The sequence below is a fragment of the Embiotoca jacksoni genome, unplaced genomic scaffold, assembly GCF_022577435.1.
Source record: "Embiotoca jacksoni isolate LCO1_2020_lvr unplaced genomic scaffold, fEmbJac1.0.p SCAF_21, whole genome shotgun sequence".
In the NCBI taxonomy this organism is placed as follows: Eukaryota; Metazoa; Chordata; class Actinopteri; family Embiotocidae; genus Embiotoca; species Embiotoca jacksoni.
In genome coordinates this window covers 1,061,761-1,079,477 of record NW_027185352.1, presented here as the reverse complement: position 1 = coordinate 1,079,477, position 17,717 = coordinate 1,061,761, and the positions used below count along the sequence as shown (strand labels likewise).

At 41.3% G+C, this 17,717-nt stretch overlaps 1 protein-coding gene across 1 annotated transcript in view; it reads right to left on the bottom strand.

Moving 5' to 3' along the window:
- cog5 (component of oligomeric golgi complex 5) overlaps positions 1-14,769 on the bottom strand; it is an 88,137-nt gene extending 73,368 nt beyond the window's left edge. The window contains exons 1-6 of the mRNA XM_069156353.1: positions 14,713-14,769; positions 14,273-14,412; positions 12,434-12,491; positions 11,750-11,804; positions 9,390-9,459; positions 6,568-6,688 (exon numbers count right to left, since the gene is read on the bottom strand). Coding sequence (XP_069012454.1) covers positions 6,568-6,688; positions 9,390-9,459; positions 11,750-11,804; positions 12,434-12,491; positions 14,273-14,412; positions 14,713-14,758 — 490 coding nt within the window. The 5' untranslated portion in view covers positions 14,759-14,769. The remainder of the gene's footprint in view (positions 1-6,567; positions 6,689-9,389; positions 9,460-11,749; positions 11,805-12,433; positions 12,492-14,272; positions 14,413-14,712) is intronic.
- Positions 14,770-17,717: the final 2,948 nt, after the last annotated feature.

The window sequence follows — 17,717 nt, the reverse complement described above, 5'->3', positions numbered from 1 at the left end:
CTGACGGGATTTAACAAGAGAGATCATATTTCTCCAGTTTTATCTTCTCTTCACTGGCTTCCTGTTAAATCAAGAATAGAATTTAAAATTCTCTTGACGACTTACAAAGCTCTACATGACCAGGCTCCATCATATCTTAGAGATCTTATAGAACCATATAATCCTAGCAGAACACTTCTCTCTCAGTACACTGGTCTACTTGTGGTTCCTCGAGTTTCCAGAAGTAGAATGGGAGGCGGAGCTTCAGTTTTCAGGCTCCTCCCCTGTGGAACCAGCTCCCAGTTTGTGTTGGAGGGGCAGAAACCCTCTCTAGCTTTAAGATTAGACTCAAAACGTTCCTTTTTGATAAAGCCTATAGTTAGGGCTGGCTCAGGTAGACCTGAACCAACCCTTAGTTATGCTGTTATAGGCCGAGGCTGCTGGAGGACCTCGTTACATGCTGATCTTCTTTTCTTTCCTCCTACTCTTTAACTGACTCATACCTCACCATCTTCTTCTCTCCCATAGTTTCTTCTTATTATCTGTTGTCTCCATTCAGTTCCTTCACTCGTGTAGTTTCTGTTCTTTCTTTTCCAGATGTCCCATCATGGAGCTGCATGTCTCTGCTCTGTGATTGTCGTCTCCACCAACAGTTCTTCTCTTCTATCTCTATGCTGTCCTTTTCTCTCTCTGCTCTCCTCTCACCCCAACTGGTTGAGGCAGATGGCCGCCCACCTCTGAGTCCAGTTCTGTTAACAGATGCTCCGCCTACCTCTGATCCTGGTTCTGTTAACAGATGCTTCGCCCACCTCTGATCCTGGTTCTGTTAACAGATGCTCCGCCCACCTCTGATCCTGGTTCTGTTAACAGATGCTCCGCCCACCTCTAAGCCTGGTTCTGTTAACAGATGTTCTCCACCTCTGATCCCGGTTCTGTTAACAGATGCTCCGCCCACCTCTGAGCCTGGTTCTGTTAACAGATGTTCTCCACCTCTGATCCTGGTTCTGTTGACAGATGCTCCGCCCACCTCTGATCCTGGTTCTGTTGACAGATGCTCCGCCCACCTCTGATCCTGGTTCTGTTAACAGATGCTCCGCCCACCTCTGAGCCTGGTTCTGTTGACAGATGCTCCGCCCACCTCTGATCCTGGTTCTGTTAACAGATGTTCTCCACCTCTGAGCCTGGTTCTGTTAACAGATGCTCCGCCCACCTCTGAGCCTGGTTCTGTTAACAGATGTTCTCCACCTCTGATCCTGGTTCTGTTGACAGATGCTCCGCCCACCTCTGAGCCTGGTTCTGTTAACAGATGCTCCTCCCACCTCTGATCATGATTCTGTTAACAGATGCTCCGTCCACCTCTGATCCTGGTTCTGTTAACAGATGCTCCGCCCACCTCTGATCCTGGTTCTGTTAACAGATGCTCCGTCCACCTCTGATCCTGGTTCTGTTAACAGATGCTCCGCCCACCTCTGATCATGATTCTGTTAACAGATGCTCCGTCCACCTCTGATCCTGGTTCTGTTAACAGATGCTCCGCCCACCTCTGATCCTGGTTCTGTTAACAGATGCTCCGCCCACCTCTGATCCTGGTTCTGTTGGAGGTTTCTTCCTGTTAAACAGAGTTTTTCTTCCCTCTGTTGGACGTTTTTCTCCCTTAAAGAGTTTTTCCCTCCTAGCTTATGTGGGAACTGTTGAATTGTTGGTTTCTCTGTATAATATTGTAAAGTTCTGCTGTAAGGACTTTAATCTGTTAAGTGCCATGAAATAACCGGTGTTGTGATTTGTCGCTATATAAATAAAATTGAATTTTATTGCTAAGCCTTATGTCTTTCCATCTTCTCTTAACTTCATCTATTGATCTTGATGTTTTTCTCACAGCATTGACTTCCTCGCTGATAATCTCCCAAATAGCGTTTCTTCATGTTATATTTATATTTATTCATTTCAATGGGATGCAATTTCCTTTTCCTTCTATTGTTGTTCTGTTTTCCGTCCAAAACACCTGATTTAAGAAGAGCGACAGTTACTCATAGTAAATCACCCACCAAACGGGTGAAAAATAAATGTGTAAAGTAGATGGAGGAAAGACAAGAAAGTGCACTGGGAGGTTGGACTTGTGGTTACAGACTGATGCTGCCACATTGTGAATTTAAACATGGATAAAAAAAAAAAAATGAATAAAATGAGTTAAAATCTTCTAACTCTGATCTTTTAAATGTACTAGAAGCAGGGAAAATAGAGTCTTTACATAACAACTAACAAATCATGGTGAACAGATATTCCAGGACCTTTTCTGTGACATAAGGCTGGTTTGACTGATGGGAATCACAACTTAAAACTACCAAGCTCCAGTTTATGGAAGTTACCTGTAAAACATACAGGACATTGCAGAACAAAATGTTTAGGCACTGGCGATGTTCAGGCTGTCAGGCAAAACAATCAAAGAGTCTGATTGCTCTCAAATTCACTCTGCTGCAAGATCACCAGTCCAAACATTCATCCAATATCCTACAGAAGTATCTCTGTCAGAACCAGGAGTCCTCCACCAGATGGTCTGAGCCCCACACAGTCCTGGTCTCAGCATCATGGGTAAGACAGAGGACTCTGAGACAGAAGAATTGTGGACAGTTCTCCAAGTTGACAAATGCTTTTAAAATCTGTGTGCAGGTGGACTAAGAAGGTAAACATTAAATATTTATCTGATATTGTTTTTTTTCCCAGTTTATTGCACACTTGAGATTCTTCAGTCTGGAAATGATCCATTCTCAGAGCCACTTGTTATAAAAACACCACAATCATGTCATATGTGCTCTTTCTAAGAGTTTAACGACGCGCGTTGTGTTTCATCAAAGTTTGTCTCACACCGTTGCGGCAGTGTTTCGCCCACTACTGTCTTGGTAGGGCCGGCAGCTTCACAATAAATACCACAAAATTTCTATTTACCTTCATAATAAGATTACATACATCATGTATTTAAAGTCAACCGCAGCTTTGTTAGGATTTGTCCTGCCCTGGAAAAGCCATATCAGTCGACCCTTAGGAGAGACCCCAAAATGTGAACCACCACAAAATAAAAAGCAGCACTTGAGAAATTGTTGAGATTGTTGGAAGACAACCAACTGGTGCAGCCGACACCACAGGAGAGTGTTGCTGTGCTGAAGGACAGAGGACACTGACCCCATTTAAAAGCGCTCTGCAGCCAAAGGAATGTGTGCATGTGTGTGTTTCTATGCGTTTATGTGTGCGCATGTCTGTCCTTGTGAACCGGCTGTGACTGGCCTATTGCCTTGTGATAAGTAAGAGTAGTGTGGCTCAGATAACTGATGGGGGTGACGTGGAATGCATCAATATCACTTTTCCTCTGCTGACACCAGAAGGTCACGCAGTCCTCTGAACCAACACAGCTGCCGCTAACACACAACAGGTCGGATGTAGAGAAGGTCTACGATAGAGATCTGACATCACTGGGTCAAACTGGGCCATAGTGGGCCAACCTGGGCCTCACTGTCATAATCTCATTTTACAAAGCACCACAAAGGAATGAATAAAAGTACGAGAGTTCTCATAAAACATATCATTATGTCCTTTGTGTGATGTATTTCTATGCTGCGGCACTTTGGAGTGATAGGAGTGCCAAAATAAAGAATAAATTGGAAAAAGAATAAGGAAAAAAAATTGGAAATACAAAGGGGAAAAAATAAATTAATAAATAAATACATGTGTAAATATAAAGACAAATAAAGTTTCAAAGAGTATTGCTTTTCCCGTTTTGCTTTTGCTTGAATGGATGAGCTGTCAATCAACTGGATTTGGGTGGGCCTTGCATTAACTTCCGGTTTCTATGCTTACGACAACGGCAGATATCACCGATATGCACAAACATGTCAACACACTTTCACCTGCACTCACCAGAGGACAGGGCAAAAGTGTACACATTAAGTTACGTTCACAATTAAGAGGATAAGTAATTAAGATGTAAGAGAATACGGTAAAAGCAAAAACAATACAGTAAAAACAAAGACAAAAAATGGGAAAAACAAAAACGGGAAAACAATACGGAAAAAGCTAAAGCAATAAGCTTTTAAACTTTGTTCTTTGTCTTTATATTTCCACATTTTCTTTATCGATTTATTCCACTTAATATTTCCAGATTTTTCATATTTCCTTTTCCCCACCCACCTTTCCAAAGAACCACCACGTATAGGAGAGGAGGTGTGTGTCGGGCTGAACCTCTCTGGCTGTGAACAAGCAGCCCTGGTGAACCAGTGGGCAGCAGCATCCAGCTCACCAGCTCTCACTAGGCGTCTCATGCCAAGGAGCCAATTAGTGGACAATGAAGAGAGGGGACTGCCAGGGAATACGACACCTACTCTACCGGAGAGAGAAATCAGAGCCAACGCACCACACACTTCTCCAGGAGTGGCCACAGAGAAGATCCTGTGACTGCATTGAAACTGCATAATTAAGCTGATGTGAATACCGAGGTCTGCTGCTATGAATTTCATGTGGAGCAGTGAGAGGAAGACTGACACTATTTACTTTTGGAAACATAAAGGCAACCTGTGTGTGCGTATTTGCATTGCTAAGGTAAATTACCATATTCCTTTTATTAATTATTTAAAAGTGTACTTATTAGCAGTAGAGCAGTGACCTTGCAGTAAAAGGTGAACACGTGCGTCTCCACCGAGTGCCCCACTTTGTTCTGAACATTTAATGTGCAACGGTGTGCACGGTGACACTTTAATAATGGTAAGTAAGTGGAGCAGGGAGCAGTTCCCCGTTTTTACACGGTATCATTAGAAGATGAGGACAAGTCATCGGCTATTTTCAGGGTTATTTCACTACCTTCACTTTTAAGCTCATATCTTGGTCATTGTTGCAGCTAACCATTCGTGTTGTATCTTGTATTTTTCAGGCTAGCCTAGTCTATCCAGAACTGAGAACATCATTTAATAAATCATATTTAGGGATTTTTATATTTTAGCCTCTATATCAAGGAAAAAAATAACTGTCTTATTTATGTAAAGAGATATCCTTTTATAATTATGAAGAGTAAATTGTCTATAATCTGTTAATATCTGAACCATGTTTGTGGGACACTATGACTCAGCAATGTGAAAAAAATACAAGCTTAGTGCTTGTTTATGATGGAAAATAAATGTCCTGAATGAGTCCGGGGGGCCCAAACCAGGGACTCACACTCAGAGCATACGGCCCTGTGATATGTGCTCATAACTCAGCCGTACTGTAGGCCCAAAAATACCTTGTTGTTATTATTTTGTCACGCAAAGTGGATGTAACGTAAGCCCTATGGTAGAGACCGGACTATCTGAAAACATCGGATCGGGACTTATTTAATTAAGAGTAGCGGGGGTGAAGATGGACGCAGCGCTTCACAGTCAAGTCGTGCAGTTTTATCAAATGTGTAGGTGATACTTGGTGCAGTATTCAGCTGGGAAGAAGAGGATTGAATATTAACACACTTTGTGTTCATCGATGCGAAGGGTTAAATAGGTTTGTGTATGATTCCCAGTTGAAATCAAGAGTTTATTTCTTCTAATTGACAATGAGGTTCATAAGAAGGATTAATAATGCAAAACTGGCCAGATAAGGAAATTTGTGAATTGAAATAATGAAAAAATAAGAGTAAATAAATACATGCAAATATTAATAAAAGAAAGAATATAATTTAAGCCCATTGATGACATGACAAAGCACAAACATGTAAGAGCAGCAGCCGTCTGTCATTAGGAAAAAATACTCCAAAAAGTTTGGATTTCAGGTGAGATTTAGAGATACAAACTAATTTAACTGTAGAACGGTGGAGAAATTCAATCCAGCATCATGTACGTATTTACAAACTCTTTTATATGGTTTCAGAAACTAAGAGGTAATAGATGCAAAGAAGTCAAAACTGGAGTGAAGAACACTTTCAGGCTGCAGAATTTTACATGTTTTCATGGTTAAATTTAGGCTATCTGGTACTAAAGTAGAGAAACGAAACATGACATAATCTACTGAACAGGAATAAAAGCATGAGAGCGACCGAATCCCCAGAACCTCGAAAAGACAACATTTCTCCTCGGTTTGGTAAAAGCATGCCTGTCCTACTGATCTTTTTCTATGTTTACGTCTGAGTCCGGTTGAAGTTCTGGACAGTGTTGAATCTGTGGAGCGGTTCCAGAGCAGCATGCCGTGCGCCCTTCGGCTGACACAACAAGCCTTGTGCTCTGATTTAAAGGTCAACGGTGCTGTTGTCGGTGGAGCTGCCGTACGCACTGCTCTTCCTCTCATCCCAAAGACTACAACACATCCCTGCTGTGGACTCCAGAGGAACCTGCCACGGATCCACATACATCTCCTGCAGCACAACATCTTCCTCTGTGTCTGCTTCTACTAACCTCTGAGTGATAAGAACTCAACTTGTTTTCAGACTAAAACACCTGGTACAGACAAACTGACAGAGCAGCATGAAACAAGGGCGACCGCTAAAGATTTCTAACCATTTCTTAATTTTTTTACACACACACGTTCCTAGTTGTTTGTAATAAACAGACTGCAGACATTAATAAGCATGCCGGTCCTCACCCAGTTCGTTGAGGCTCTGAGCAGCCTTGGTGATCTCCCTGCTGCCCCCCTGCAGCTGTCCTTGGAGCCTCTTGCTCAGGTATAAAATACGAATAATCCTCCGCAGCAGGTCACAGGCCACCTGGCGCGGGAAAATGGAAAAGAAAGTCGTGGTGAGTTTACCAAACTTCAGGAAACACAGCCAGGTGGAAGCTAACATAAGTGTAGCACCGAGAACACGGAAATCCCTTAAGAATTTTATTGTAATTACACAAATAAATTCCAGAGTATTTACCAAATACTGTATGTACTTTTATATTCAAGATAATCAACATTTCAACATCTTATTTTCTAACTGCTCAAAGATTTACTTTCACATCCTCTCATTATCTAATCTGTATAATCTAAAACATCTCGTCAGCACTGAGGTCCAATTTTAATAAAGACAGATGACAACCAATCAGAACCATCAGTGATGTCATCAACCATCAGTGATGTCATCATCCATCAGTGACGTCATCGTTGGTTTGTGAACATTATGAATCCTCCAGTTCAGATTCTGTCCGTCACCATCTTGTTAGTTCGGAGCGGTTCGGAGCAGGAAGTGACCATATTTGGACGAACTGGGGGAGGAGCCAGCGGTGGATCTGACCGATCTGATCGGAAACCTGACGATACTACGTCCCGCCCACCGATAGCTGTAACCTGACTGCACCACAGGCCTGTCAATCAAACAGACACGCCCCCAAAACCAGGTCTTCTTGAATCTTCTTTTCTAATGAATGAGGGATTATTTTCAGATGGACCTCCAGAAAACTAATAAGAAGGAGTGACTTTAGCTAACAACACCGAGATAACTGATGGACACATTTTATTCACTTTGGATTTGATGAGAGAAGTTGAATGGGAGTCTATGGAGCCGGAGGCTTTTTGGAGACGACCTCTAGTGGCACTCGCTGGTATTGCAGCTGAAGACACTTCTGGATCAGAACCATTTTACAGACCTGAAGCTACGAACACTTTTAGAAACAGTCTGTGGATGGGTTTCAATGTAACATTAAGTTAAATAAAATAAATGTAAAATTAAAAAAAACTTTAACACAATATAGAAAGCCTACATTTGAATGTTTCAGACTTTTTGTATAAAAAAATATTTTTGCCTCATCTTATTATGTAACCTAAAAACTGTCTTAACAAGGAAAAAAGCAAATCAGTGATACTAGTAAACATGTGGTACTTAAAGCCAAACACTTAAAGCTGGTCAATAATTCTTCCAACTTTGACCTGAAATGCAGGCGAGAACAGACATTACACCTCACGGTTGCTATGCTCATTGGGTAACCATGGAGCTACACCACTGCTGCTTCTCACCTACTGTAAGTGATGGAAGAAAAACATTTACACTAAACGTGTTATCGCACACGATGTGAGCACTCCTCTCATGAAAAAGCCTGCACATACAGGAGATCATTCACTGCTGGAACACACTTAATTAGCAACACAAACTAAACTCAGTTGTTGTAACCAAGAAGAAGAAGAAAAAGACAAAAAGGAGGCTGAGGTCAAATGAAGAGTGATGGAGAGAGAATGACGGCACAGTGTGTTTAAATGTCTGAGAGGAAGGAGGAGGAGTAGCAGAGGTGAGATCCCATCATGTGCCTGTGATATAGTGACATCATCTAGCTACTAGTCACACAAACACACACTAAAGCGCTGATGTAAGAATTAAATCCCATGTCTTTATCCATTTGGGGCGTTAGTGAGTTACTGTAGCGTCCAGTGTTACATTGAACTGTGACCCATCCACAGTCTGGATATAAAAGTGTTCGTAGCTTCTGATCCAGAAGAGTCTTCAGCTGCAATACCAGCGAGTGCCACTAGAGGTCGGCTCCAAAAAGCCTCCGGCTCCATAGACTCCCATTCAACTTCTCTCATCAAATCCAAAGTGAATAAAATGTGTCCATCAGTTATCTCGGTGTTGTTAGCTAAAGTCACTCCTTCTTATTAGTTTTCTGGAGGTCCATCTGAAAATAATCCCTCATTCATTAGAAAAGAAGATTCAAGAAGACCTGTTTTTGGGGGCGTGTCTGTTTGATTGACAGGCCTGTGGTGCAGTCAGGTTACAGCTATCGGTGGGCGGGACGTAGTATCGTCAGGTTTCCAATCAGATGGTCAGATCCACCGCTGGCTCCGCCCCCAGCTTCCTACAGAGACCGTCTCATTGAACAGATAATTACAGCATGTGTGAGTCCAGGTTTCTTATCAGAAGCAGACAGAGAGGAAGATACTGGACGAAAACAACTAACAGTCGACTCGATTCCCCGCCGATCGATTGGCAGCTGTTAAGAGTCACATCCAAACTCATACTGAAGGCTTCAGCCAGACCCACGCACACACGCACGCACACACACACACACACACACACACACACACACACACACACGCCCAGGAGAGAGACCTCAGAATCACGCTGACCTTTTCACAGCCGCTGTTTCATCAATATTTAATCATGATTTCTCCCTCGGCTGCACAAACAGGAGTGCTGCAGCCGGTTCTTCTGACTGAGCTGCACACACAGCAGCTCGCAGCTCTACACAACACACATCGTGCCTACATATCGGCAAACGCTGACCCGCTCTCCTACACAGTGTTGATTCCTCTGTGGGTTTGGGAAGGCTTCGTATCAAATGTAAAACAATGGTTTATTGATTAAATTGCCACGCAAACAACTGTCATCCAGTTCTTCCGCCATTTAAAAAGAAACACTGACTGATTCACACTCAGCTACAGAAACGGTAACACAACGCCATCATCAGCTGTGTTGGATAAACTCAGTGAGTTACCTGCAGTCGGGCGAGCTGCGTGATCCTGGCCACGATCTTGTTGTACGGGTCGACGATCTTTGTCCTTATCCTGGAAAGACATGAACAGTTTGACTAAAGATCATCATGCAGATGTTTTCCACAGCAGGAACTCAACCTGTAATCTGAACTTTTAAGAACCTGGTGAGTCTTTTAGTACCAGAACACAGACTGGATATAAAACCACAGACTGGATATAAAACCACAGACTGGATATAAAACCACAGACTGGATATAAAACCACAGACTGGATATAAAACCACAGACTGGACATAAAACCACAGACTGGACATAAAACTACAGACTGGATATAAAACTACAGACTGGATATAAAACCACAGACTGGATATAAAACTACAGACTGGATATAAAACTACAGACTGGATATAAAACTACAGACTGGATATAAAACCACAGACTGGATATAAAACCACAGACTGGATATAAAACCACAGACTGGATATCAAACACAGACTGGATATAAAACTACAGACTGGATATAAAACTACAGACTGGATATAAAACCACAGACTGGATATAAAACACAGACTGGATATAAAACCACAGACTGGATATAAAACCACAGACTGGATATAAAACACAGACTGGATATAAAACCACAGACTGGATATAAAACTACAGACTGGATATAAAACACAGACTGGATATAAAACTACAGACTAGATATAAAACACAGACTGGATATAAAACTACAGACTGGATATAAAAGAGTTCGTAGCTTCAGGTCTGTAAAATGGTTCTGATCCAGAAGTGTCTTCAGCTGCAATACCAGCGAGTGCCACTAGAGGTCGGCTCCAAAAAGCCTCCGGCTCCATAGACTCCCATTCAACTTCTCTCATCAAATCCAAAGTGAATAAAATGTGTCCATCAGTTCTCTCGGTGTTGTTAGCTAAAGTCACTCCTTCTTATTAGTTTTCTGGAGGTCCATCTGAAAATAATCCCTCATTCATTAGAAAAGAAGATTCAAGAAGACCTGTTTTTGGGGGCGTGTCTGTTTGATTGACAGGCCTGTGGTGCAGTCAGGTTACAGCTATCGGTGGGCGGTTGATGGTTGAACCAGACTCTTTCTTGTGTCTTCAGATTGACAAATTTCTGTTCAGGGAACAACCTTTTTTTTATTATTGTTATTTTCCAATTTAAAAAATATATAATTGATATCAATAAAAGGAAACCATTGATCTTGAGATATTTCTTTCAAGAATATTTGTTGCATTTTTAAATACAGGTTAAATACGAGCTGTTTAGTATGATAAATGGGCAACACTGGCAGAGGTACAGATGGTGTCGTTATTGATTTTCTTTCTGGTTTAAAACTGCTCCCACTCAACCGTGTGCAGTCAGGTTTCACCTCACATCTCTGTTTGTTCAACAAGTCACCCCCCAGCTCTGCCAAAACTTTGTTCCAGGAACAAATTGGCAGGAAAACAGCGGAAACAAAAGCAGACATAACTTAAGAAACTCAGAGGCTTCCGTTTCTACTCATGAGGAAGCCACTGGTGAGTGTGAGCTTCGGGAGCTGTAACATTTTGTTTTTATTTACAGTTTTTCATAATCGCTCGGACACATTTCTTGAAACCTTTCACTCTTTTCTCAAAACTGTGAGCACAAAACCCAGTTTTCAAACTACATGCACAAAACCTCCGACTCTTCTGGCAAAACCAAACTTTTTCTCAAAACGGTTTCATCTGTTCTCAAAACCAAACTATGTTGTTCGATCCTGCTCCAAAACCCAACCCTCACAGACTGCACCAAGAATAGAAAACTATGTTCAAGTCATGTACCTCCAAAAAAAAGGGTTGTTTACAATACAGTCAATGCATTTTGAATTTCTGTTCATTGTATTGGCTTCATCACATTATTTGCAACAAGTGTGATCAGTTTTGAGTTGTTGTGTTTAAACAGTGACACTTGTGCTTTAATTGTGTTCAACTTTTGCTACCTGTGGTCACAATTATGCATCGCAAGTTCATCACTGTGAAAACTGTGTTGTAGTGAGTGAGAATGTGTTTCTAATTTTGCAAAAAGAGTCGATAAGCTCTGCTAACTGAGTTTAACGAAGTGAAAATAGTTTATGGTTTTGCCAAAAGAGTGAGATTGAATAAATGTGGTTTAGTGTTTTAGCAATTTAGAAAAACTGGAATTACTTTATAGAGTCGTCCATTAATTTTCTAAATCATTGTGGCCTTAAAATCAGATGCACAATTAAGGCGTTCCATAATCCAGGATGAGATGCCGTGAACATGAAGCAGCAGGCAGGAAAGATCACGTGTGTAAATGTTGACATTAACAGTCTAATCTAAAGCCAGAGGAAACACGCATACCTGTCCACAGCTGCCTGCAGAGCACTGATCCTGGTCTGCATCATCTGAAGAACCCCTGAAAACAACATGTTTAACTTTCAATGCCATTTCCCATTTAGATCAAGAATGACTCTGTCAGCAGACTTCATCGGCGGAACGCTGGCGCTCTCTTGTGGTCAAACTCTAAAATGACAAAGGCTGATGAGGCAAGTTTTAAAAAGCAGGGTGCTGCTCTTTCATTCATATGCTGGTGAGAAGGTCTGACGGTGGAACGAATACTGTCATAAAACCTACAAAAGTACAAGTAAGTACAAAACATATCACTAACAACATGGCAGCAACAGTAAAGTGCTGTATTGTAAAATTCTATCAGACTGATTAAATCAGTCCATTATGCTGTTGAACATAGTGATGTAATATGTTTGATTTCAGTGTACTAATATCATCTGAAGGAACTGGCTGTTTGGGAAGTACACAGTGGAAGAGATTTTCCAGATCCAGTTCATTTTCACTGGCTCACTAACAGGAAGATTTTAAAATGGTCACTGTTGCATCATAAAATACAGCAACTTCAATAACCACATATCGACTGTAGTGGAACCAAGTTACCAAGATTTGATACATTTTCTGAAATAGAAAAAACTGCCAGGATGTTTTTGCAAACCAGAATTTATAATGGTAGCATATAGAAAAGTGGTTCTTTACCTTCCAGAGACTCTATCCCAGTGGCCTGAGCCAGGAGGTCTTCATGTCTGGCCACAACCTAGAAAACAGAAATGCACATCATCCTCCAAAATATCTACAGCTTTAATTATTTTACCCAGAATTCAGTGTGTTTTTGTGTCCTCTGTTTAACACTCAATAAACACACTGATTCTTCTGTCCAGCAGCAGCAGTGGAGAACAAACACTTTGTGTTCAGGAACAGCTGCAGCTTCCTCACACGCTTTTAATTTGAAAATCCTTTTTATCAGTGGCCCCGCCCCCTTCCTGTACGGAGACAAGATGGCGACCCTTTAGGGTGGAAAGTGTTCATCCTGGTACTTGTAGTGTTCTGATGTTTCTGTACTGACAGAGAAAACAGCTGATGTACTCAGAGTAGAGAGTTAGTACACAAGTACAACATCTGGAATACAGGTACAACATCTGGAACACAAGAACAACATCTGGAACACAAGAACAACATCTGGAACACAAGAACAACACCTGGAACACAAGAACAACATCTGGAACACAAGAACAACATCTGGAACACAAGAACAACATCTGGAACACAAGAACAACATCTGGAACACAAGAACAACACCTGGAACACAAGAACAACATCTGGAACACATGAACAACATCTGGAACACAAGAACAACACCTGGAACACAAGAACAACACATGGAACACAAGAACAACATCTGGAACACAAGAACAACATCTGGAACACAAGAACAACACCTGGAACACAAGTATAACATCTGGAACACGACATTGGTTTTAATATAGTTTCCCTGATTTCTACCCTCAGATTAAATTATCTGGACTGTTGGAAATCAGTCTGAACACGTATGATATTCAGAAAATCACCAGCAGCGGCTGAAACACAGTTGTGGTCAGATGTTTACTCATCATGGACATACAGTTCACAACATTGGGCTTTGCATGATTTCCCTAAAAACCCTGAGAATCTGCTGAATTGTTTTTTGTTTTTTTTCTGAAATCAACAGTGTTAAAATCTGTAGATATTCTTTAGGAAGTTGCACATTGACCAGAATCTTTTGGAAGCCGGCAAAAATCTTGAAGGAGTTCAATTAAATTTGTTGGTTTTCTAACACGGACCCAGCTTTCAATCAAAGTCCAGATATTTTCAGGAGGGTTGAGGACTCTGGAGGATCCTCCAAAGAGGTGAATGTTTGCCTGCTTCATCCTGAGGACACGGTCCTGCTGGGATTATTTTGAACTTGTGTTGATTTCAGAAAACCCCAAAATAAATGATAACGTGTGCACCGAATTCTTGAGGAGGGTCTAATAAAGATGTTGGTTGTTCGCTCATTCTTCACCTGAAGAAGAACTGCTTGGAGAAATCAGTCAAAGTGCAATATTGCAATGTTCATGCACATGTTGAGCGTATTTAAACTTCTGACCACAGATGAGCATGATGCTGATATCAGGACGTCTCCATGGTGACGGTTGAACCTTCAGTCTCACATGAACACATAAATCCTACGATCACACAATATCCTGGAAAACTGACAAAGACATGAACCGCCGAAGTCTCAGTTTAATTAAACTTTTATTTTTCACTAAAGCTACAACCAATGACACATTTTTGTTATCATTGAAGCTACCGATTGTTTTCTCCACAACATGTCAGAAAACTGTGACAAACGACTACTAAAGTTCCCAAAGCTCAAAAACACAACTTGTAGTGTCTTCGTCCAAAACTCAGACATTGGTGACAATCACTGTCTCACTAATATCAAGTCCCGTTTTAAAGATGGAAACACTCTTCATCTGCAGGTGGACCGTTCACACGTGCGGTGTGTCGGGATGTTACCTGGCTGTGCAGCTCCTTGTCCAGCTGGCTGATGCCCTGCGCCAGCTCGGCCAGCTGCTCTGCGATGACAGCATGGTGGATGGCCTGGGCGGTGTACGTCTTCACATCAAACTCCTCCAGCAGGAAGTCAGCGTAGCAGTCTGCAAAAAGCACAGCAGCGACCCGCCCAGCTGGTTACAGGACTGTTGTTTTAACTGTCACAAAACAAAGCTGCGCAGTTTAAATCATAAACGCTTGTGAAAACAAGCAGTTCAAGATGTGACGCTTTGCAGACAAGTTTCCTTCATGATCACAAACACGTCAGATGTTGTTTTAACAGATTAACCACCGCAGCTGTTCGCCAGGTCAACGGGTCTTCATGAGGTTTCTGATCATTTGTTTTAAGACCGTGAACATGCCGTTTGTACCAACGCTTACGTTCATAAAACTGTGTTTTTTACCATCTTTCAAAATTGAATCCGCGGAAGCTTCTCCACCGTCCTCCATGTTGACAGTTCCGCGTGTGACGTCAAAACTGAGCGACGGCCGCGCGGCCTTAAAGGGCCACGAACACGGAAACTGCTCAACACAACAACACAGTTAGAGAAGTGATGGATGAATCACCCAAATTAGTGTTTCATTTAATTTAATTTAATTTGGAGTTACATTACAAGACCGAAAACGGGGATTATTTTTATAACAGTTATAAATTATAATGATTCTGGCTAAACATCCACAGATGCAGATTCATTCATGTCTTCAGGAACGAGTTCATCAACTTTAAGAAAGCTTTAAAATGAGTAAAAACTAAACAAGCCTTGACAGTCTACAACCACGTACAGAACTAGCTTCCTGATTAGATCTCTGACCTCTTTAGTATATTTTTATTGTTATTATTATTTCTTGAAATTATTGTTGTTGCTTCTTTAATTTTCTATTTTCCGTTGTTGCTACTGATTTGTATCTCAAAGATACGGTAGCTCAGTTTATAGTGTATTGTTCCTACTGATACATTTGTATATGCCAAATTTAATTTAAATAAAAAAATTTAAAAATTTTTAAAAAAAAAAAAAGGTTCTGTGCTGTCCATAGACTGTATATTAAAGGGGTCCTGTCCATAGACTGTACATTAAAGGGGGCCTGTCCATAGACTGTATATTAAAGGGGTCCTGTCCATAGACTGTACATTAAAGGGGGCCTGTCCATAGACTGTACATTAAAGGGGGCCTGTCCATAGACTGTACATTAAAGGGGTCCTGTCCATAGACTGTATATTAAAGGGGTCCTGTCCATAGACTGTACATTAAAGGGGGCCTGTCCATAGACTGTACATTAAAGGGGGCCTGTCCATAGACTGTATATTAAAGGGGTCTTGTCCATAGACTGTATATTAAAGGGGTCCTGTCCATAGACTGTACATTAAAGGGGGCCTATCCATAGACTGTATATTAAAGGGGTCCTGTCCATAGACTGTATATTAAAGGGGTCCTGTCCATAGACTGTACATTAAAGGGGGCCTGTCCATAGACTGTATATTAAAGGGGTCCTGTCCATAGACTGTACATTAAAGGGGGCCTGTCCATAGACTGTATATTAAAGGGGTCTTGTCCATAGACTGTATACTAAAGGGGTCCTGTCCATAGACTATATTAAAGGGGGCCTATCCATAGACTGTACATTAAAGGGGTCCTGTCCATAGACTATATTAAAGGGGTCTTGTCCATAGACTGTATACTAAAGGGGTCTTGTCCATAGACTGTACATTAAAGGGGGCCTATCCATAGACTGTATATTAAAGGGGTCCTGTCTATAGACTGTACATTAAAGGGGTCCTGTCCATAGACTGTATATTAAAGGGGTCCTGTCCATAGACTGTACATTAAAGGGGTCTTGTCCATAGACTGTACATTAAAGGGGTCCTGTCCATAGACTGTACATTAAAGGGGGCCTGTCCATAGACTGTATACTAAAGGGGTCCTGTCCATAGACTATATTAAAGGGGTCTTGTCCATAGACTGTATATTAAAGGGGTCTTGTCCATAGACTGTACATTAAAGGGGGCCTATCCATAGACTGTATATTAAAGGGGTCTTGTCCATAGACTGTACATTAAAGGGGTCCTGTCGATAGACTGTATATTAAAGGGGTCTTGTCCATAGACTGTACATTAAAGGGGTCCTGTCCATAGACTGTATATTAAAGGGGTCCTGTCCATAGACTGTACATTAAAGGGGGCCTGTCCATAGACTGTATATTAAAAGGGTCCTGTCCATAGACTGTACATTAAAGGGGCCCTGTCCACTAAAGGGGGCCTGTCCATAGACTGTATATTAAAGGGGTCTTGTCCATAGACTGTACATTAAAGGGGGCCTGTCCATAGACTGTATATTAAAGGTGTCCTGTCTATAGACTGTACATTAAAGGGGTCCTGTCCATAGACTGTATATTAAAGGTGTCCTGTCCATAGACTGTACATTAAAGGGGTCTTGTCCATAGACTGTATATTAAAGGGGTCTTGTCCATAGACTGTACATTAAAGGGGGCCTGTCCATAGACTGTATGTTAAAGGGGTCCTGTCTATAGACTGTACGATAAAGGGGTCCTGTCCATTAAAGGGGTCCTGTCCATAGACTGTACATTAAAGGGTTCCTGTCCAGTCTGTGTTCCTGTCTCGGGTAAATCGGTCAAGGATAATTGACTTAGTTTATTTGTAGCTTTTCCCCCCAAAAAAAATCAACAGAAAAGAAAAACAGACCAAGAAGCCCTTCTTTTTCTGTACTTTGTTTTCTGTCTGTTACTGTAAGCCTGAAAGTGCTTATGTACCACAGCATGTACAGTCCATCAGTGCACACTGGGGCCCACATGCTTTAAACATTCCCCATGCTACACCGTGTCTGCTGTGAAGAGTTTCAACACATTGTGGTATGTTATCAGCTGTACTACATACAGCGGTAGGTACTTCGTACCTCGGTAGAACTGTGCACAGGAAACGATCAAGAATAACATTTTATTATAGCACCATTGTACTACAGTACATATAGATACTATGTTATATTTACCATCTGACTAATATGGTAACATGGTCAAGTTGTTTCTGCTTAGGGATCAATAAAGAAAACTAAGAGATAATGTGATTTTTTTTTTTCTCAAATCATATTATTATCTGAGTCGCAGTATGTCACAAACTCGGCTGTTATATGTATGTGTGATTATATGGGAGAGCTTAATTCTGTTAATGTACAATCTCAGAGACATAATTCTTTTATACCTTTAGTAAATACCCATTTAAATGACAAAAGTCCTGTGCTGAACAAAACTACAGTTACTATATATATATACTGTATATATACAATAACCTGCACACCCCTGTGTATCCAATTACCACCACCAGGTGTCCAAAAATTAATATTGCAAAATATCTATGGAAATAATACAAAATACCAACAATAACAGAAATAGCTCATCC